At 50.7% G+C, this 22,025-nt stretch overlaps 1 protein-coding gene across 1 annotated transcript in view; it reads left to right on the plus strand.

Annotated features, from left to right (window-relative positions):
• HS6ST1 (heparan sulfate 6-O-sulfotransferase 1) overlaps positions 1-5,204 on the plus strand; it is a 45,864-nt gene extending 40,660 nt beyond the window's left edge. The window contains exon 2 of the mRNA XM_003800326.3: positions 2,150-5,204. Within this exon, the coding sequence (XP_003800374.1) occupies positions 2,150-2,858 (709 nt within the window). The 3' untranslated portion in view covers positions 2,859-5,204. The remainder of the gene's footprint in view (positions 1-2,149) is intronic.
• The last annotated feature ends 16,821 nt before the right edge of the window (positions 5,205-22,025 follow it).

The following is a 22,025-nucleotide window of genomic DNA, read 5'->3' on the forward strand; positions in this document are numbered from 1 at the left end:
TGGCCTGTCTCAAGTTCATGCTCCATGATCCCCAGTTTGTTCAGAAACCTATGGATAAGTTGTTCATGGATTCTTTAAGCCCCTCCAGTGGTTGTACCCTAAAAATAGAGCCCTTTCCTCCCCAAGACGACACCCCAGGAGACAGAGGGACCGTTGTTCCCCTCAGTTATCTGTGCGTGTGCTGGGACACATAACAACCAAGCCACCCTCCCACCCTCCTCATCACTGCCTTGATGGAGTGTGATCTGCGTCCACTGAGGCCAGCCCCCCGCGCACAGGGGTCTGCCAGGCGTACTCCCCAGGCTGCCCAGACGGCCCATCCCCGCCCTCCTGCACAGCAGCTGTTTATCTGTTAGCGCTGAGTCTCGAGGGTGGAGAGGTCTGAGGTCTGGAGAGGGGTGGTCCCTCATGCTGGCACTGACCAGGTGGGGCTGGAAAAGGACCTGGCCTGGCCAAGTCCTAGAGGCAGCAGGGTGTAGTGGCCCCTCACTGGCAGAGGCTCCAGAGGCACTGCAGGGGTGAGGAGAATGGAGCCTGTGGCACACATGCTGCCCTGGGGCCCTGAGTGTGGGTCGGTGTGAAGCGTGTCCAGCCCTCCGCCTTGGGTGCAGGTGTCAGGGGTCCTTCAGAGCATCCTCCTAGGGGAGGCCGGCAGGATCACCTGGACCCCATTTGCCAGCTCCCTTCCCCATCCCTGTACATTCAGTGCCAACTTGGCATGTGTGGCTCCATGCCCTCATGCCAGTTCTTTAAACTGTTCGGGAGCCCTCACCCCACCCATCCCCAGGGCCAGGACTGTCATAGGTAGTGGCTGCTGTGGGTGCCACGGGGGGGTGGGGCAAGTAGCATCTGTTGTGCCATTGAGCTGGTGGGTGGCAGCTCAAGGGTCTCCTGAGCAGTCAGGGTCATGGGAGCCTGAGATGTGGTAGTGGAGGACCCATGCCCCTTCCCTCACTTCCTGGGCCTGATCCTCTGCCACTAGTCCTCCAGTATGTATGACACCCTGTTGTGTGCAGGCATGAGGGAGACAGCCTTGCCCTCAGGCACTCAGGACCCTCCTCTGTGCCCAGGAGCTGCCACTGCCAATGCAGATGGGTAGTACCAGGCAGGCAGGTGGTGGGTGCAGGTGCGTGAGGGGGCTGGCTGGACTGAGGCAGGAGCATGTGGACATGCCTCCCTGTTGCCCATAGCTTGTCCACACTCTTAGAATCAGCCATGGCCTGACCCTGGCGTCATCAGCTTAGCCCTGGTGGGTACCCCCTCCCCATAACCTGCTAGGAGCACCTGGAGGGCCGGTGAATGGCGTGAGTGCACTTGAGTTTCACTGTCTGGGGAGTGCCAGGCATAGGGGAGGCTCCTCAGGAGCTTCTCCACTTAGGAGAGCTGAGAAAGGTCTGGGGGTTCTCCTGCCCCAACCCTGGTTCCCCTGGGCCTACAGCCCACCCACCCTGCCATGCAGGAGCCAGGAGGAGGGGGCCCTCCAAGTATACCGCTGCTGACCCCTTGCAGCTGACTCCACACACACCAGGCCATTCTAGGTGCATCTGGAAGCCGCCACTATGTTTTATCCACCTGTCCAAGGTGTCCTGATGCCCCCAGGACAGTCATCACAGCCAGCCTGGCAGGGACACAGGTCATCCTGGGATTTAAAACCAAGTATGGTTGGAGACCATACAGGTGATGAATCGTGGCTTCCCCTGGGGTTCTTGGCAGTACCTGGATGGGGGTGGGGAGGAGGCTCACAGCCTGGGAATGGGGGTGCCCCTTGCTGGCCCTGGTCATACTCTGTGTCTGGTGAGCAGCCCCTTGAGCAGTGCTGTCCCTGTGCAATGAACAGTCAGTGACGGCAGCCGCAGTTGTGGGACTCCCCTGGGTGTGGGGTGCTTAGTGGCCCCACATCAAAAGCCGGAAGTCAGCTTGTCCCTCCCGTGGAGCCAGCAGGCAGAGGGGGCAGGGCTGAGCACTACAGGGAACTGTAGTGGTACCTTTGGTGGCCGTGTGCTGTTGGCATGTCCCTTTGCATCCCTGATCCCAGGTTGTGAAATGGCCTTTTTAAGAGCTACACATAGCAGTGAGCGGTCCATAGCACGTGACGCTGAGGCTCCTGCGATCAGGAGCCCGCCTTACCCCTCCTCTCTTCTCATTGCAGGAAGTTCTACTACATAACTCTGCTGCGAGACCCTGTGTCCCGCTACCTGAGCGAGTGGCGGCACGTGCAGCGGGGCGCCACCTGGAAGACGTCGCTGCACATGTGCGACGGGCGCACACCGACGCCTGAGGAGCTGCCGCCCTGCTACGAGGGCACGGACTGGTCGGGCTGCACGCTGCAGGAGTTCATGGACTGCCCCTACAACCTGGCCAATAACCGCCAGGTGCGCATGCTGGCCGACCTGAGCCTGGTGGGCTGCTACAACTTGTCCTTCATCCCCGAGGGCAAGCGGGCCCAACTGCTGCTGGAAAGCGCCAAGAAGAACCTGCGTGGCATGGCCTTCTTCGGCCTGACCGAGTTCCAGCGCAAGACGCAGTACCTGTTCGAGCGGACGTTCAACCTCAAGTTCATCCGGCCCTTCATGCAGTACAACAGCACGCGGGCGGGCGGCGTGGAGGTGGACGAGGACACCATCCGGCGCATTGAGGAGCTCAACGACCTGGACATGCAGCTGTACGATTATGCCAAGGACCTCTTCCAGCAGCGCTACCAGTACAAGCGGCAGCTGGAGCGCAGGGAGCAGCGCCTCCGGAGCCGCGAGGAACGCCTGCTGCATCGCGCCAAGGAGGCGCTGCCGCGGGAGGACGCGGAGGAGCCAGGCCGCGTGCCCACCGAGGACTACATGAGCCACATCATTGAGAAGTGGTAGTGGCGGCTGCCCGCGGAGGCCTCTGGGGTGGGGGGGTGAAATGGGACAGATAGACCAACACACAGAGCCCACCCAGGACCGGCAGGGGAGAGTGCCCCAAACCTGCTCCGTGGGAGGTTGATGCGGGATGGGTGGGCTGGGGGTTCTCAACTGTCTCTCCCAGGACAGGGTTCCAAGGAGTCGGCCTGCGTAACCAGAGGAAAGAGAGTAGGTGGGCCCTAGGCACAGCCAGCCTCTGGGAGGAGGCTCACTGTTTTTCTGGCCCCGGTGTCACTGGCACAACGGAGAAGGTTTGAAGAATAGGCACAGACCATGGAGAGAGGCTTCCAGGCCAGGAGCGTGCCCCTCACCAACTATGCACACAGTACTTGCTCTCAGCCCCTCTGTCACGGCCAGGCATTGGGGAGCTCCTGGTTTACCCATCTGCACCTGCCACAGCTCAGGGCCCTCCCTGTCTGAGGCAAAGATGAACCCAGTCCCCAGGAAGCTTACTCCCCGCTCTGGTCCATGATCAGAACCCACAGCCCAGCTTGAGGCTTCAGGTCAGGGGCCAAAGCAGACCTCTAGGGCCCTGCAGTTCTCAGACTAGGGGAAGACACATGGGGAAGGGGTACGGTGCACTACCCCCACCCATAGCCAGAGTGGCAGCTCAGGCCTCCAGCTGGCCTTCGGGGGGTGATCATCCAGGCACACTAGTCTCAGAAAAGGAGGGGTGCCGCCTGCCCCGTTCCCCTTTTCTGGCATGCTAGACCATAGCGGGCTGCCCCCAGCCCCGTCACTGGGACGTTTGTTCAAGGGCTCAGATCCTACTGCCCCCACAGCCCAGTGTTTGAAAGTACAAGCCAGCTTCTGTTTGCAGAACATGGGACCACAGCTGCTGCCGGTGAGCCGTACCCAGGGCCATAGTGGTAAGGAAAGGGGGCTCGGGCTCTGATTCTCAGCTAGGGTTGGGAGCTCAGCACTAGGTGCACTCAGGCATTTAGCCCTCTGCACCCAGCTCTCCTTGCATTACCACCCCTACCCCACCCCCCAAGGCTGGCTAGCTCTGTCCCTAGCAGCCCCGCAGGCCGCAGTGGCCCTATCAGAAGCCATGTCACATACCAGTTGTAAGCACTTGCCCTGTTTCCTATCCCTCATGTGCCCCAGGAGGCCAGGCTGGAGTCTCCTCCGTTGTGCTCTCACCCAAGTGTTAGTGCCCCAGCTCCCCCCGGAAAGCAGGTGTGTGCCCAGAGGCTGCAAGCTATCACGGCAGGCTGTGGGCTCTACAGGCCACCTGGCCAGGGGATGGAGGCTGTACCTTCAGGAAGAGCTGAGGTGTGGTCAGATGAGGCTGCTACCCAGGCAGGAGTGGCTTTAATCCTGGCTTGGATGGCATAAGGGCCAATTCACCTTGGGGTCCAAGGGCAGTCAGCAGGCTAGGACAGGCCTGCCCAGGGCCATCACCCAGGCCGGTGTGCCACACTGGGGAGGCAAATGCTGAGGTGATTTAGTGGTGTGGCTCTTTGAAAGGGAGGTTAGGGTCAGTGTAGGGGGTCTACTTTGAGGCTTCCCCCTGGGAGGAGAGTGACGCTTGTTCAGCAAAGCCTAGGGTCTTGCCCAAACCACATAGGATGCCTTTGCCTCCTGTCAGGAGGTGGGCACCTAGCCAGTGGCCTGGCTCAAGATGGCCCTCCTTGTCACGGTCTTCGGTGTGTGCCAGGCTGAGCATTGAATCTGTTTTGTACATATTGGAATACGTTTTAACTTATGCCCTGCCCCAACTCAAACGCAAGCACGGGTCTCTTCTCGGTCTTCTTGCTGCATTTAGAAAGCAGTCTCGTTTCAGGCCAGTGCTAGGCTGAGGTGCCTGGAGATGGCAGTGGCTGGCAGTGCCCTCAGCCTGCCAAGTGTCCAGCCTGGCATTTCCCACTCAGGCCACCTGCTTTGGGGAAAGGCTTCTTGTGCCTGCAGCATCTCCTAGACTCCGAGGACTCTGCCTTTGCAGGGGCACTTCCCTGGGCTGAGGGGACAGAAGCAGACATGCAGTGAGCTTACATCTCGGTCACCAGAACCCTCAGACCTGCAGACATCCCTTCTTAGAGGGGGAGCAGGGACAGCAGAATCGTCTACGCAACAATTATGTGAACTTTTCGGGAACTGGAACTGTTTAACTTGAACCCAGGAGCGTTTAAAGCTTTATTTATTTATAGCTTCTTCTTTAAAAAAAAAAAAAAAAGTGATGAGAAGAAAATTTTTGGGTTATTCATACAAAAAAGTTGATGATGGAAAAGCAAGTCATAATTATCTAATTGTTTTTGTCTAGGTCAAGAATGAATGTTAGCAGATGAAATAAACCCTGAAAAGGAGCCTCTGTGTGCTGTGGTCTGTGGAGGTGTGGTAGTTCCCCGGCCGGGCTGCCCCCACCCTGAGGGGGCCCAGACCTGAGTCCTGAGCTCAGGGATGTTTCTGTCACTGTTCTGCCCTGAGGTGCAGATGGCCCAGTGAGAGAGTCAGATTAAGGACTGTGATGTGAAAGCCAAAGGTGGGACTTGGTCATCACCATGAACAGTAACCATTTATTAATCATTAATTACAATGCTTGGGAAGGTGGCATCCAGCTGAGAGGAAAGCTGGTGCCATTTGGCGATATCCTCGGTGACCTATTTTCCCCTCACCTCTTGAAATTTTGAATGATTTCAAATAACAAAAAAGGTGCAAAATAGATGATGGACACCCATGGGCTCTTAGCCTAGATTCAGCTGGAGGTAATGAGTTGTCATCTTGTGTCCTGTGCTCACACTGCCTGTTGACACACACACTGAAACACACGAACACTGTGCTTTTCCAAAACACTTGACAATAAATGGCAGTCATGAGAGTACTGCCCTCCTCAATCTCCAGCTTATTATGTTCTAAGAATAATATCCTGCTACAAACTCCACTCCATTATCACGGCCCCCAAGTGTAACCTCAGTACAAAAACTATCTACTATACTGTTGCACCCGTACCTCCAAGTCCTCCCAGCAGTGTCTTCAGGCTGTTTCTGTAGGCGCAGGACCCCAGGGCACTTTGTTAGGCATCTCCTGTCACCTTCAACCAAGGAGGATCTCACTTATCCCATCCACCCCCTCTTTCCATCTTTCTTAGCATTGACATTTTGGGCTAATATAGGCTCATTATATGTCTAACAAGGTCTGCCAATTCTGTTTCCCAGTGATCAGATTTACTTAAACATCTCAGGCACAAACAGCCGCAGGCGAGGTGGCACAACCCAGTGGACCTTGTGTCCTCCCCCAACTGCCTTGAGAGGAGGAGCCTGCCTGGCCCCTGCCTGGCCCCTGCAGAACCCCAGCAAAGGGAAGGTCACCTGCCTGATAGTTCCTATGACTGTCCTGGGGCAAAGGCCAGCCAGCACTTCCTGGTGTCAAGTGTTTCTGGAAGGATCCTGGCATGAGCAGGCGCGAAGTGGGGTGTAGCTGCCTGAAAAACCCCCCACTCCACCTAGAGAATCCCCTGTGACTCTGAGTCTGCAGGGAGGGGCAAAGACCAGGGTCTCAGAGGAACTGCATTGTGCAGAGGCTCACCCATTCTCTTGGCTTTGGCCTTTCCCTGACCCTTCGTTTGGGAGTTAAGCCTGGCTCTTCCCTCAGGGAAGCCACAATGGACATGTCCTCCATTTTTTGGTAGCTCTATTTGGCTCCGCAGGGCCAGTGTCATGATCAGAAGTGTAATCAGTCATGAAAATGCATCATCCCCCCAAATGGGTTTTCACCCTCCTCTTGTTTACAGTTGAAGGCCACTCTAAAGTCTATCTGAGCCAAAGACCAGCTTTGGTCCACCCCAGCCAGCCCATCCCTCTGAGGGCTACGCCCCCCTCCTGCCTGGTCCCTTGCCCCTCCAGTCCCCTGGGGAGCCCATACCTGGCTTTGTAGTCCCTACACCACCACCTCCCTGCCTTGTGTCTCTCCCACCACTGACATCCCCTCTTCACTCTTGGTGCTCCAGCTATGACCAGCTGCTCCTCCATGCTCAGGTGGGTCTGCGGGGCCTGCTCCCTACTACTTCGCCAGTCTTCCCCACAGAGGCGTGGAGCTAGGGCGTCTCCTCACAACCTGCTCTGGTGGAGACGCCCCCACACACTCTCCCTGGGTGTGGTCTCACGTGTCTGGCTTAGGGTCTCTGGTCCCCTTCCCACTGGCACCGACAGGAGCCATCCAACTTAGCCCAACCTAGCAAGAATGGGCTCCCCCAAGTGCCCCCAGGAGTGTGCACCTGGTCTTGGGGACCTTCAAAGCTAGGAGGCTTCCAGGGGCACATGATGCATCCATGACAAGGGGACTCCTCCTCCCGGGAGGGCCTCAGCTCAGAGGTACAAAGGGACCCTACCAGGGGAAGCCTGGTCCCCATGATGCCCCCAAACGTCTCCAGGGGCAGCTCTGCTCTTGGTTTGGGCTTTGGAATTCCCCTAGACTATTGGCTGCCATTGGCTCTTGTGCCTATTTCCTTCCCTGTAAAATGGGAAGGAGAAAGAAGGACCCAGGCAGAGCTTTCATCCCAGCCCCACCCCTGTCCCTAGAGGCCATCTCCAGCCCAGCCCCTAGGAGGGCCTGCTCAAAGCAGAGTCCTGGCTCTGCCTCAGCCACTGCCCAGCAAAACCATACAGCCCAGCCCAGTGGGCACACCTAGGGACTATCCACCAAGGGCCATGACGGTTTTCCTTCCACCTCCACCAGCCAGTGCTATCTCTTTGCCTGGAGCACAGTTGGAAGGGTCCCCCATCTGCCTACTCTCCACCTGGCCCAGATGCCTGCCACCTCCAACTTGGCCCCCACAAGACTGTTCCAAGTTTAGCCCACCCAGCCTGAGGCTTCTCAACCTTCACCCCAGGCTTCAGGGGACCTAGTTCCCAGAGCAGGCCCAAAGGAGAGTCCAAGTTTACAAACAGCACTGCCCAGACATGCCCAGAACATGCTTCTTCTCAAGAAATTACTACATCCCCTCTGAAGCGGACTTACATTTTTTAAAACTCATCCATTTGAGTCAACTATCCCTCCGGTTTGAAAGAATCTGTTAAGGGACCCCATCCTCCTCCACTTACCCTTCTCTCTGGGTGTCATCAGGGCACTCAAATGTGGCCTCCTGCTACCTCATCTAGAAGGCCATCAGCCTTGGCCAGGACCACCAGCCTCTGTCCTCACCAGCCCCACTGCCAGAGTATCCATCCAGGGTGGCCGGAACTTGGGGTCTCTTTCTTGGCCCAGATGAGGCACAGGGCCTCCTCCTGGGGACTGAGCTCAGCCCCCAGCCCGTAGTCAGCAGGTGCCCCTTGCACCCCAGGGTGGGAGGCCCACTCTCTGAACTTGCCACTCTGCCTGTCTTCTCTGCTGCAAACACCCATCCCCAGAGGCTGCAAGCAGAGGCTCCATGGCCCATCTGTCCCAGTGCCCACCCCTGCCAAAGGCCATGGGCATGCAGCACTGAGGCCTGGCATCTTCCCCTTCACCTGTGGCCTCGGAGTCACCCACACCCCACCTTCTGGTTGTCCCCTGTGATGGGGTGTCCTCACTGCCCCCATCCTTCTGCCCTCCTCTGTGGCCCCTCCAAACCCTGTGATTTCTATGTGCAAGGAAGTCTGGGGACTTTGGAAAACACTTTTCTTTCTCAAACAAAAAGCCAAGCATTCAAGCAAGCCTCTCCAAGACTCCAGGGAGTCGGCTGGGAGTCCGTGGCGCCAGCTCAGCAATGCTTCTTTGTTCCCAGTGGTGCCCACCCTGCTCCAAAAGCCACGATGGCCTGGATTCCAACCCCAAGAGCTCCAGGCAATATGGAGCCGAGTGCTTTCCCGGCTCCCCCCGCCCCCAGGGTGCGGCCATGGTGTGACAAAGCCTTGCGCACAGGAAGAGCTTGAAGGGGCCCTTGGTTCTGGCAATAAAGGCTTCTAGAGGCACTGGGTATCCATCTAACAAAGGGCTGCCTGTATAACTCGCACGTGATTCTTTAGGAAGCAGTTTAAAGCATGCCTGGCCTTGTGTGTCTGGAGTATGTTGAGAGGTGCTGCGTGGGGAGTGGCTTGAAGTCTGCCTGTTTGCAGCTGGCATCCCACAAAGGAAGTGATGTTTCCACTTCAAAGAAGTTGACATTCAGACATCAATGCAAGTCCTGCTATTTGTCCCTTGATAGCTCTTCCCCTCTCCCTCCTTAGTAGTAGAATCTCCGTCTATCAGTGGGAACACATCCAGGCAGGATCAGGATTACGCTTCCCTCCCAGGCCCCCTTACAATAAGATGTGGCTTCAACCACCATCCTCTGGCTAACAGGGTACAACAGGCTTCCCACTTGTATTGGGAAGTGATCCTGAAAGAGAAGCAGCAGGCTCTTCCCCTCTTTCTCCTCCTGATGGCTAGAATAAGGATATGATAGCTGGAATTCAAGCAGCCATTTTGCACCATGAAATAAAATCATCCATGTGTTAGGATGGCAGAGTAACAAGACAGGTCCTGATGATTGTGGAACAACCCTACCAGCTTTGGGCTGCCTTAAGACTTCATCCAAGTAAGAGAGAAGTAAGTGTGTACCTTGTTTAAGCCACTATTGCTTGGGGTTTCTGGCACCCTGAACTAAACCTAATGTTAACAGTGGTGGACCACAGGGTCTGGCCACTAAAGATCAAATTGCTATGAAGAAAACACAGCTGGAGGCTGCAGCACAAGTCACAACACTTCCGCTTCACCGACTGCTTGAGATGTGCCAAAGACTGCCCACCTGCTGTTCCCGGCCCCATTTATGTGGAAGCATTGAAATGCATAGAGTGAGAAGGGAGCTCTTTCCTTTTGAACCTTTTGAATTTTGAAACATGTATTCAAAACATAAATCGCTGGAAATAAAAACAAAAGTGAAATGTTAGATAAACCCTAAATTCATGATGAGGATTTTCCAAAATCAAAAGACAGGGAGGAAGAATAAGGGAACATCAACTTTATCTGGAGCATTTTACAGATTTTAATTAGAAAATAAGGCTCGGCGCCTGTGGCTCAAGAGGCTAAGGCGCCAGCCACATACACCTAAGGTGGCGGGTTCGCAGCCCGGGCCTGCCAAACAACAATGATGGCTGCAACCAAAAAATGGCTGGGCATTGTGGCGGGCGCCTGTGGTCCCAGCTACTTGGAAGGCTGAGGCAGGAGACTCGCTTGAGCCCAGGAGTTGGAGGTTGCTGTGAGCGTGATGCCATGGCACTGTACCCAGGGGGATAGTTTGAGGCTCCGTCTCAAAAAAAAAAAAAAGAAAATAAGACAAATAAGGGAACAACTGTCCTGTCTGGGTGACAGGTAAGAGGTATGCTTAAATGTTCATAAATAAAAATGTATAAATATATTAGTTAATATTTATAAGTAATTCATTTATATTCAAGTATTTTATGGAAATATTCTATAACATGTTAATAATACATAAACAATATAAATATAATAAATCATAAACATATAATAAAAGTCCACATTATTCTTTGTATTTTTCTGTATTGTTTTATGTGTCTCACAATAAAATTATAATTTGGAAAAGCCTGTCTGTGAGGCAAGTGCACAGGCTAAAGCTAAAAAGCTTCAAGCTCCTGAAATGCAAGGCACCCCGACACTGACAGTCAGGTCTAAGAACTTCCAGGACATGGACAGAGGACCCAGGCTAGACAAGAAAACCTCAGCCAAGCAACAAGGGGCTTCGAGTACCTATTTCAAGTCATTCTGATAGATTGGTCATATAGCAACAGTGACACCAGTTCTTGCCCCCAGGGCGAGCCCTACCTTCCTCAGACATCTGTGTCTCCTACACCAGTGCCCTCCTGAGAGGCCTCTTCTCAGGTGCTGAGACAGGGTGCCACAGCCCTACCACACACAGCACTGCCAGTATGAGGGGACTTCCACTGGCTGACTACATGCTGACATGGGGCCAGACATGCTACTGTGTGTGTCTGTCCAGCATCTTTGTAGACAGTTCCTGACTCCATGCCACAGTGATTGGCCATGTGGTAGGCACATGACCCAATCAGAGCCAATCAGATCACTGCCCCAGGATTTTCTTAGAGAAACTTAGAGCAAGCAGCACTTCCTCCTCTGTCACAAGCTCCAAGGCAGTGCACTAGCGCCCTTTGGAGCCACATCACCTGGTTTTGGAGTAGGAGTCAGGAGGGTAAAGGTGCCACCCTGGATCCAGGTACCCCTGAGGCCTGTGCCTCCCCACCTTCCCTCTGTCTGGCTATATGTTATGGTTGTGGGGAAGCTACTTCGCTCTAGAGTTCTACCACTGGCATGTGCCTGATGTGGAGCCTCAAGGCAAAGTGAGGAGGCCCCTAAAGGCTCTACCTGCCTGCTAGGGCTGTCATTCTGCCTCGTCAAGAACCTTTTCTCAAGGGCAAAGAACTCAGAAGCCAGTGGACTGGAATTCTTTCCAACCTCCCTTTGCAAAATGTCATTTCAAAAGGCTGAATTCCAGAGTCAGTCTCAATCCGTTCTCCTCTCTACAACTGGACACCCTCCCCGATTTCCTCAGATCCACACCAACAAAGTCACAGGAAACCAACCTGGGGTGCTGTGGCGTTTTCCTGCAGTCAGTTTTACTGATTTTGGCTCTGATATGCAATGTTTCCTTCTTCTTGTTTGCTTTGGGTTTATCTTACTCTTTTTTTTCCCCCTAGATTATTGAGGTTGGAGCTTAGATTATTGATTTGAAATGTATGCTTTTCACCAATATAAGCAATTTCATGCTATATATTTCCCTCTTAACACATCTTTAGCTCTGTTCCTTTAGCTGTATAAATTTTAATGCTGCATTTTCATTTTCATTCAGTTCACTTTACTTTTTTCATTTCATTTGTGACTTCCTCTTTGACTCATGGGTTATTTAGAAAGGTATTTGGTTCCCAAAAGTTTAGAAATTTTCCTGTTATCTTTCTTTTACTGGTTTCTAGTTTTATTCCATTGTGGTCAGAGAGCACACTCTGTATAATTTCAATTTCTTTTAAATTTGTTAAGATTTATTTTATTGCCCAGAATTGGTGTATCTTGATATATGTTCCATAGGCACTTGAAAAGAAAGTGTATACTGGTGTTGGGTGGAGTGTTCCATATGTGCCAATTAAGTATGTGGTTGTTGAATTCTTCTATATCCTTCCCAATTTCTGTTTAGTTGTTCTATTGATTCTTGAGAGAAGGACATTGATGTCTCCAACTATAATTGGGCATTTGTCTATTTTTTCTTTGTTCAGTTCTGTTTCACATATTTTAAACCTATCTTGTCTGATATTGCAGAATATCGACTACAATGTCTTCCTGGTGGACTTTGACCATTTTAATATTATAGATTGTCCCTCACTGTCCCTGGTAATTATTTGTATACTGAAGTCCACTTTCTGATAAGCTACTTCTGCTTTCTTTTAATGTTTGCCTTATTGTTTTATTTGAAGTGAGCATAGGCAGCATAGAAATAGGGCATGTTTTAATTCTGCAAATCTTTGTCTTTTAATTGGTATTTATATCATTTACATTTAATAGAATTACTGATATGTTAGGTAGGGCTAAGTCTGACATTTAAATTTTTATTTTCTCTTTGTTTTTTTCATTTCTCTGTTTTCTTTTTCTTGCCTTGCTGTGGAATGTTTGAACATTTTTTTAGAATTCCATTTTTAATTATCTGTAGTGTTTGGGGGTATATCTCTATGTATAGCTTTTCAGTGGTTCTAGTATTACGTTATATGTATACATATATGTGTGTATATATACATATGAAATTTCTCAGTCTATTAATGTCATTTTATCAGTTTGAGTAAAGTATAGAAATCTAACCTCCTTTTATGTTTCTTTTCCCTCCCAATTTATAACTATCTTAATAAATATTTCTTCTATATATATAAAATCAATGTTATAATTTTTGCTTCAATAATCAGATGTAATTTGGAAAACTCAAGAAGAGAAGGAAAGCCTATTGTATTCACCTATATTTTTTGTTTGGCCATGTTCTTTCCTCTTTCTGGGTATTTCAGGTTCTTTCTTTTATTGTTTCTTTCCAGTTCACAGTCCTCCTTGTAGCAAATCTTTTTTTCCCTCTCTATTGCCCAGGCTGGAGTACAGTGGTACAAACATAGCTCACTCTAGCCTCAAACTCCTGGGCTCAAGTTGTCCTCCTACCTCAACCTCCCAACTAGCTGAGACTACTGGTTCATGGTACCACACCTGGATAATTGGTTTTTTATTTTCTCATTATATTGCCCAGGTTGATCTCAAATTCTTGGCCTCCAGTGATCTTCTTGCCTCAGTCTCGCAAAGTGCTGGAATTATAGGAGTGGGCCACCATGGCCAGCCTAGCTATTCTTTTAGGTAGGGGTTCTGGTAACAACTTCTCTTTCTTTTTTTTTTTTGAGACAGAGCCTCAAGCTGTCCCCCTGGGTAGAGTGCTATGGCATAGCTCACAGCAACCTCTAACTCCTGGCCTCAAGCGAGTCTCCTGCCTCCGCCTCCCAAGTTGCTGGGACCACAGGTGCCCGCCACAACGCCTGGCTACTTTTTTCAGTTGCAGCCATTATTGTCGTTTGGTGGGCCCAGGCTGGATTCAAACCAGCCACCTTAGGTGTATGTGGCTGGCGCCTTAGCCACTTGAGCCACAGGCGCTGAGCCAACAACTTCTCTTCCACCCCAGCTCTTCCTTACCAGCTTTGCAGGTAAGACACTTACTCTCCCTGAGCATGTGTTTCTACTGTAAAATGCAGGCTCACAGTGGATCTGAGGTTGCAAGTCATGGTTGCAGGGATCTCCCAATAAGGCCACATCTGAAAGTCTCCCAGATCCCTGGAGGTAGACACCAGCAGCCCCATGGGACCTGCTGACAAGATTCCCACATTTTACCTTCACATCCTCAGATCCTTGCTCAGAGTCTGCTTCCAGAATCAAAACCTGGCAGCCACCAGAAGCCCTTCGCATGCTGCTGTTCCCTTGCCAGAGTCCGCAGGCTGTGGAGGAAGTAGGCCTCCCTCACACATCAGCCTGGGGCCCAGCCACAAAGCAGCCAGGCCGCTGGCCCTGCCAAGTGTGACAACTTCTCGTTCCTCTGGGGCTAGGACAGAAAAGAGCCTTCTGGGCTGTTCTCTACTCTCTGCCACATCACAAAAGGCTCCTTCTTCACCCCAGCTTATCCGGGCCAGGTCCCAAATAAAGGGCAAAGGGTGTGGGGAGGGTAAAAAAATCTAGTGATGTCTGTTGGATTCCCACCCTCCAGCCAGTCTAGCTGAGAAGACATTCTCCTGGGAGGGAAAACAGCAGGCGGAAGGTTCATGCTTGAGGGGCACATGCCTCAGACACGCACATGCTCCACTCTCACACACTGCACAGGCCGTGTGCGGTGTGCCCCGTAGAGCTGTGTGTCACATGTTACCTGCTATACATATTATACGCTATGTGTTACTGGCTACCCAGGCATATTTCCATCACTTGTTACTGTGACATGTGTGTTACATGCTAAACATGTGGACGTGCCACATGTTACACGCTTTACATGTTATGTGCAGTGTATCTCATAGCAGTGTATATTTGTTACACGCTATATATGTTGCATGCTCTGCATGTCACACACCCTGTGTGTTGCACGTGACTCCTCAGAGGCACCATCTGGCCTCCCTAGAAGGGGTGTTGCTGGCCTCATCTGTAACTCTGAGCCGCCTCTGGACCCAAAACTGCCTGCCGAGCTGCTGCTGAGAGTTCCCAGGCCAGGCCCAGCTCCCTTTAGAGGAGGCGCCACCTGTTTTACCTGTGGGCTCTGGCCAGGGCACTGCCAGCAGCAGGGGACTTTTGTTCTTTAAATCCGTGTCATTTGAATGTATCATGATTTGTTTATCCATTTCCTGATGTGGACATTGAGCCATTTTGAGTTTTACCTATCTATAAATAAAATTGCTATGAAATTCTTTATTTAAACCTATATTTTCATTCTTCTTGGGTAAATAAGAAAGATAGAATCTCTAGGTCATATAAAAGTGCATTTTAACCTTATAGCAAACTTCCAGTTTTCCCAGTGTCCCGCACCCTTGCCAGCCTTTGTTGACGTCAGTCTTATCAGTTGTAGTGGGTCTAGGTGAGTAGTGGGATTTTATTGCAACTTTTACGCTTTATTACTCAGATCAGTAACAGTGTTGAGCACTTTTCCATATGCTGTGGGTCACTTGGGTATCTTTTTGTGATATATGTCTTTTGCTCATTTTTTAGAGATTATTTTTAACTGGTGTATCACGACATCCAAAGTGGATATTGGTAGAGTTGGACCAATATTTACCATGTATGTTACTGGTTTCTGTTAGTTGCCCGAGCTCTTGGTTCCTATTTTTCTCTTCCACTCTTTTTCCATCATTGGTGGTTTTAATTGAGATTTTTTTGACTCTATTTTCTCTCCTTTGTTAGAAGGAGATATCAATTATATCCTTTTTAAAAACTTTTTTTAGTGGTCGCCACAGAGTTTGCAATACATATTTACACCTGATCCAAGTCCACCTTCAAATAACGCTCTCCTGCTTCAGGGGCAGCGTGAGCACCTATCACGAAGCACTACTGCTGTCACACACCGTTGCTGTCATTCATGCCACATGTGTATGTGAGTACAAAGTGTGTAGCTGTTATCTGTTAGGTGAGAAGTAAGAAAAATAAAAGGTTTTTTGTTTTTAGTTTTTTTGTTTTTTTGAGACAGAACCTCAAGCTGTTTCCCTGGGTAGAGTGCTGTGGCATCACAGCTCACAGCAACCTCCAACTCCTGGGCTTAAGTGATTCTCTTTCCTCAGCCTCCCAAGCTGCTGGGACCACAGGCGCCCGCTGCAACACCCAGACATTTTTTTTTTTTTGGTTGTAGTTGTCATTGTTGTTTCGCAGATCTGGGCTGGATTTGAACCTGCCAGCTCTGGTGTATGTGGCTGGTGCCTTAGCCGTTTGAGCTGCAAGGAGCCGAGCCTAAAAGTTTTTATTACACTTTCATTTTCCTTCTTTTCTGTGCTTCCTTTCTTTATGTAGATCTGAGTTTCTAACCCATGTTATTTCCCTTCTCTCCAAAGACTATTTTAACATTTCTGACAGTGCTACACGCTTAGGTATCATATTCCCTCAATCTTTGCCTGAGAAGGTCTTTATTTCTCTGTCTTTTAGGAAGGATAATTTCCCAGGCCATAGAATCCTGGGTTGGTGGGTTTTTCTTTCAACACCAAGTATTTCAGTCCACTCTCTTCTTCTTTGCATGGTTTCTAAGAAGTCAGAGTAATTATTATCTTTGGGCCATATAGGTAAAGTGGTATTTTTTTTAACCTCAGACTTCCTTCAGAAATATTTCTGTCTGATTTTCTGTAGTTTGAAAATGATAGGCCTGGGTGTAAGGATGGGGGCACTTTTTGGCGTTTATCCTGCTTGGTGTTCTCCGAGCTGCCTGCATCTGCGACGTCTGACATTAATCTGGGGGGAAACTCTGTCATTATGTTTCCAGTATTTCTTCTTCCTTCTCGTTCTGGTGTTCCCATTACACATATGTTACACCCCTCACAGTTCACCCACAGTCCTTGGATATTCTGTTCTGCGGGGTTTTTGTTTCCAGTTTTTGTTCTCTTTGCTTTTCAGCTTTGGAGATTTCCACCGATACACACTTAAGCTCAGAGATGCCTTCCGCAGCTGTCTCCAGTCTACTAATGAGTTTATCGGGGCGTTCTTCCTTCCTGTTACAGTGCTTGTGATCTCTGGCATTTCTTTTTGATTCTTTCCTAGGATTTTCGCCTTTCTGTTTATATTACGCATCTGTTTTTTCATGTTATCTGCTGTATCCATTAGAGTCCTTAGCGTGTTAATCATAGCTGCTTTAAATTCCTGGTCTGATCGTTCCAACATTCCTACAACATCTCCTTCTCATGCCTACTCTGCCTCTTCAAATTGTGTTTTTGGCCTTTGGGTATGCCTTGTATGTTTTTCTTGCTAGCTGGTCATGGAGTGCCAAGTGCAAGGACCTGTTGTAAATAGGCCTTTGGTGGTGAGACCGTGGTGATGCCCCCTGGGGGGAAGTGCTCCACCAGGACGTGGTCTCTTCGTGAGCCTATCCCTCCGTGGGCATCACAAGTGCTTCTGTAGTCATTATCCTCTCCCTCAGGTGGGACAGGATGGGTATCATGGGCCAGAGGTCCAATACTACCCAGCAGGTTAGGCTCTGGCTACTAGTTCCTTGTGGGGCAGGTCCTGTGGCATGTTTCAGATGGTTCCTCTTCCACTCCCTATGATGGAAGGAGACAGGGATTTTTCTCTGATACTTACTGTGGGATCCTGCTCCAGGTCCAGGAGGTAAATCTCACAATATTGTGCCCCCCATGACTGGGTCCCCTGGAGTTTTTAACTCTCAGACTCCACATGAGTCTCCACCTATTTGTCAAGGATAGTTCAGGTCCTCCTGCCCCACACTGGGTCCGGTGTGGCCTTCTGTTCCTGTGTCTCTGCCCCACTAAGCTGGGACTCCCTGCATTTGCCCATCTGTCTCTCCAATGCCAGGGGTAACAGTTTGCCCTGTTTCCTCATCTCTCTTATGCTTACGAGAAGAGTTGCTGGTTTTTCAGTCTGTTCAACTTTTCACTTGTTTTTGTTGTTGTTGTTGTTTGTTTGTTTGTTTGAGACAGGGTCTCATTTTGTTGCCCTGGGTAGAATTCTGTGGCATCACAACTCACAGCAACCTCAAGCTCTTGAGCTTAAGTGATTCTCTGGCCTCAGCCTCCCAAATAGCTGGCACTACAGGAGCCCACCATAACACCGGCTATTTTTAGAGGCAGGGTTTTACTCTGGTTTTGCTCTTGAGAGCAGCCAGAGCCAGTTTTGACCTGCTCAGGCTGGTCTCAAGCCCATGAGCTCAGGCAGTCCACCTGCCTTGACCTCCCAGTGGGCTGGGATTACAGGCATGGGCCACTGCCTGCAGCCTTCATTTGTTGTTAGGATGGAATGGCAACTTCCAAACGCCTTACACGAGGAACCAGAAACTAGAAGTCCCCATTTCCTCTTTTGCTCATTAAAAAAAATCAGGTTATATGTCTTTTTCTTCTTAATTTGTAGTTATTCTTTAAATATTCTTGTTAAGAATATTTTGTCAGATGTGTGTTTTCTGAGTAACTTCTCCTAGTCGTTGGCTTAATTGTTGACTATCTTCATGAATTCTTTTTTTTTTTTTTGAACCAGAGTCTCGCCCTGGGTATAGCGCCCTGGCATCATAGCTCACATCAACCTCAACCTCTTAGGCTCAGGTGATCCTTTCGCCTCAGTCCCCCGAGTAGCTGGAACTACAGGTGCCCACCACAATGCCCAGCTGGTTTTGCTATTTTTAGTAGAGATGGGGTCTTACTCTTGCCCAGGCTGGTCTCAAACTCCTGAGCTCACCCAGTTTACCTGCCTCAGCCTCCCAAAGTGCTAGGATTACACGGGTAAGCCACCATGCCTAGCCTCTTCATGAACTTTGATGAAGAGAAGCTTTCAATTTTAATAAAGTCTAAATTATTAGATTTCGTTTATTTTAAGGTGAATGCTTTTGTGTCTTTTTGGTCAATGAAATGTAAGCTTAAATGTTAAACAGTATTTCCAGGAAGGCTCCTTAAAAAAAAGGAGGACTGACCAGGTACCATGACCCAAACCTATAATCTCAGTTCTTTGGAAGGCTGAGGTAGGAGGATTGCTTGAGGCCTGGAGTTCAAGACCAGCCTGAGCAACACAGTGGAACCCTTTTTCTACCAAAAAAAAAATGTATCTGGGCGTAGTGGCATGCACATTTAGCCCCAGCTACTAGGGATTCTGTGACAGGAAGCTCACTAAAGCCCAGGAGTTCAAGGCTACAGTGAGCTATGCATGATTGCATCACTGCCCCCCAGCCTGGGTGACAGCAAGATCCTGTCTCAAAAAAGCCTTTACCAAGGCCAGATTTCAGGGGTTGGCAAACTATAACCCACAGCCTGTTTGTAGAAATATGTTTTATTGGGACACAGCCACACATTTGTTTGCAGTCATCCATGGCCACTTGCATGCTGCAACAGTTCATCTGGGACTGCCCCTACATGCTGCCTCAAAATAAGGAGCCCCACAGAGCGGCCAACAGGTGGCGCTATGCTACCAGCCACATGCATGCTTCACTTTGGCACAGGGATCCCCCGGACCGTGTGAGTCTTGAGACGGCATCTGATACCAAACAGAAAATGCCCAGCTGAGCCCATCCCACAGGCATAATGCGTGTGCTGTTGTTTCATGCTATGATGTTTTGCAACAGAACTGCCTGTGATGAGATTCTGCCTTATGACACAATGAGATTCTGCTTTATGACAGATTCCGTATACATGTGTATGAATATGTAACGCCTTATAGAAATGCATAAATGTGAACTTTATTTTAATTTACTTTCATTTCCTTTTCCTTATTTGGCTCCTCACTTCCCTTCCTCTCCTACTGACGTCTTATCTCCCACATATCCTATATCATAACTTAATTTGCTTTCCATCCATTATGTGTAATAATAATCCAGCATGTACATGCACATTGATATACGTGTACTTCTACAGATATGCAGATAGAGGTATTCGGTTAGTTCACTTTACAAAGTGGATCTCGTTTCACATACTTTTCTGCATCTTGATTTCTCACTTGGTGATGCCTTGTGGACAGTGTCATGGAGTCTACTACTCACGCCTTTGCTGGAGTTTTCCATGACTAAGTACTATTTCATGGTGCAGATAGCCATAATTTACTTATCCAGCTCTCAGTGATGGGCAGTCCCTTTGTCACCAGTTTGGGGCCCCTGGTAATGACCTGGACACATGGCCTGACCTACCTGTGCTTTATTCTACGTCATGTGCCCAGAGAGAGGATAGCAGCATGTTAAATTTTAACAGATGCTGCCCAACTGCCTGCCAGGTGGCCTGATATGAAGCCCTGGGAAGCCCGGAGCTGCTGCTTGCTGTGAACACAGGGCCTTCAGGCTATACAGGGCTGTCACCAGCTTCATCCGGTCCAGTGTGCTCTAGGTCCCCACAGGTTTGTTACAGCTCAGTGCCGGCCTTTGACAAATCTACATCCTATTGTTTCTCCAACTTTTCTCAGGCCCAACTAAACTCCATCAGCTCACCAACACTGCCCAGGTGTAGATAAAAATCACACCTCAATTCCCCTTTTGAGTTTTACTTTCAGAGAAGAAATGCTGCCCACCCACCTTGGTCCAGCAGGAGGACAGTGGGCAGCTTGCGTGTCCACTCCTGCCCAGTCCTGGTGACACTAGGCCCCTCTGGCATCCTGCTTGTCCAAAGGGAACCACCAAATCAACACACAACTGTGCCCCCTCCAGGGCCAGGGCTTTTTTTTGTTTGTTGGGGGGGAGGGACATCAGAGGTTCCCAAATTCTCTGTTCATGGAGCCCTTGGTGTCTTGGAAAATTTTCAGGCATCATATGTCAAAGGAAACACCTAGCAGGTCCCTTAATTTTTAGGTCCATACCACTCAACAAGCATGTATATGTTAATAACTTGGTGTTTGAGAAAGTGATACGCAAACGCTGAAAGAAAACTATTGCAACTGTCTTACTGATTAGAAGAAAGAAAAGAAAACTCTCTTTATTTTGATTTTTTTTTCTTTTTCTTTTTCCTTTTTTCTTTTTTCTTTTCTTTTTTTTTTTTTTTGAGACAAGGTCTTGCTCCGTCTCTGGGCTGGAGCACATTGGTGTCATCATAGCTCACAGCAACCTCAAACTCCCGGGCTCAAATGATCCTCCCACTTCAGCCGCTTGAGTAGCTGAGACTACAGGCCTGAGCCACGACGCTTGGCTAATTTTCTTTGTTTTTTGTAGAGACAGAGTCTGTGTTGCCCAGGCTGGTTTTCAAGCCCAGGCTTCAAGGGATCCTCCCGCCTCAGCCTCCCAAAGTGCTTCAATTACAGGTGTGAGGCACAGCGCCCGGCCTCACTTCATTCTTAAATACCTGCAGTTAGTTAGTAACTGTATGGAAAGGCTGCTGCTGAGCACCGCGCTGCTTCTCAAACCCGCCTGCCTTCACTGCCTGCTTGGCACGGTTTCCAGGACAGCGGAAGGGCTGCAGCGTCCCCACCACAGAGCCTGCGATGGGGAGCAGCAGTGCTCGAGGTGTCCAGCAGGGGGCTCCCTGCTCCCCTGGGACAAGAGCCCTACAGCCCGGTGGTCCGCGGCCCCTAGTTCCCCACCCGGAAGCAGCCTGACCTCTACCGCTGCCCCCGGACCCCTGGCCCTGTCACCCCAACTCGAGGCCAAAGGAATCAGGAAGGGGTGGAACTAAAGGCTGGAAGCAGAGGCGGGTCCCCTACCGAGGCTGCAGCTTCGCTGTGGGGTCACCCCAGGAGAGACCACAGGCGCTGGAGTCGGTCCTGCAGGAACCCCACGTTGGACGGTCCCATGACCGTGGCTCAACCGCGGAGAACGTGGGCAGCAGCAATGAGTGGCGTGGCGCTCGGGCGGGACGCGCGCTGGCCCCGGCTGTAGCAGAGAGCGGACCCCGATGGGCCGCGGGGACAGCCCGAAGCCGAGAGTCCTGAGCCACTTGGCATAGAAGTCAGGCCCAGCCGCGGGCCAGCCGCGAGCCGGGCGCGGTTCCTCCGGCGGCTCCCTGGAGCCAGGACCGGGGTCCCGGTCTGTCTGCAGCCCCAGGGCGCCCAGGGCCGGGGACGCCGCTCCTGCAGCTGCGGGACACAGGAGAGGCGTTTAGAAGAAAAGAGCATCGCAGAAAAAAGGACACGAAAAATACACAGTTTTCATATTATTTTTGAAGTTGGAATAGAAGCTATTTTTCCTTTTCTGCACCTTTTAGATTTTCTAAACTAAGTAGGCATCGTTAGAAAAACCTCTTAAAGCAGAAACTAGCTGGCAAAGGCCCGCGGTCCCCCCACACAACGAGGGCTTGAGGACATGGTGGGGTCTCGCTCCAGCGCCAGCAACTCCGGGCGAGATTCGCTCCCGGGAGCGGCGCTGAGAACGGACCGGGAGCGTGGGGGCTGCGGCGCCCCCCGTGGCTGGATAACCTCACCCACCGTCCGAGCCCGAACGCAGGGCCCATTTTGCAGACAGAACCGCTACGAGACAGGGGCCAGCGTGGCTGCACCAGAAGCGGTGACGGCGCAGGGGAGGGGAGGCCGATGCTCCGGCGCGAGGCG

Source organism: Otolemur garnettii, unplaced genomic scaffold (assembly GCF_000181295.1).
Source record: "Otolemur garnettii isolate 467f Iridium unplaced genomic scaffold, OtoGar3 scaffold00173, whole genome shotgun sequence".
NCBI classification, from domain to species: Eukaryota; Metazoa; Chordata; class Mammalia; order Primates; family Galagidae; genus Otolemur; species Otolemur garnettii.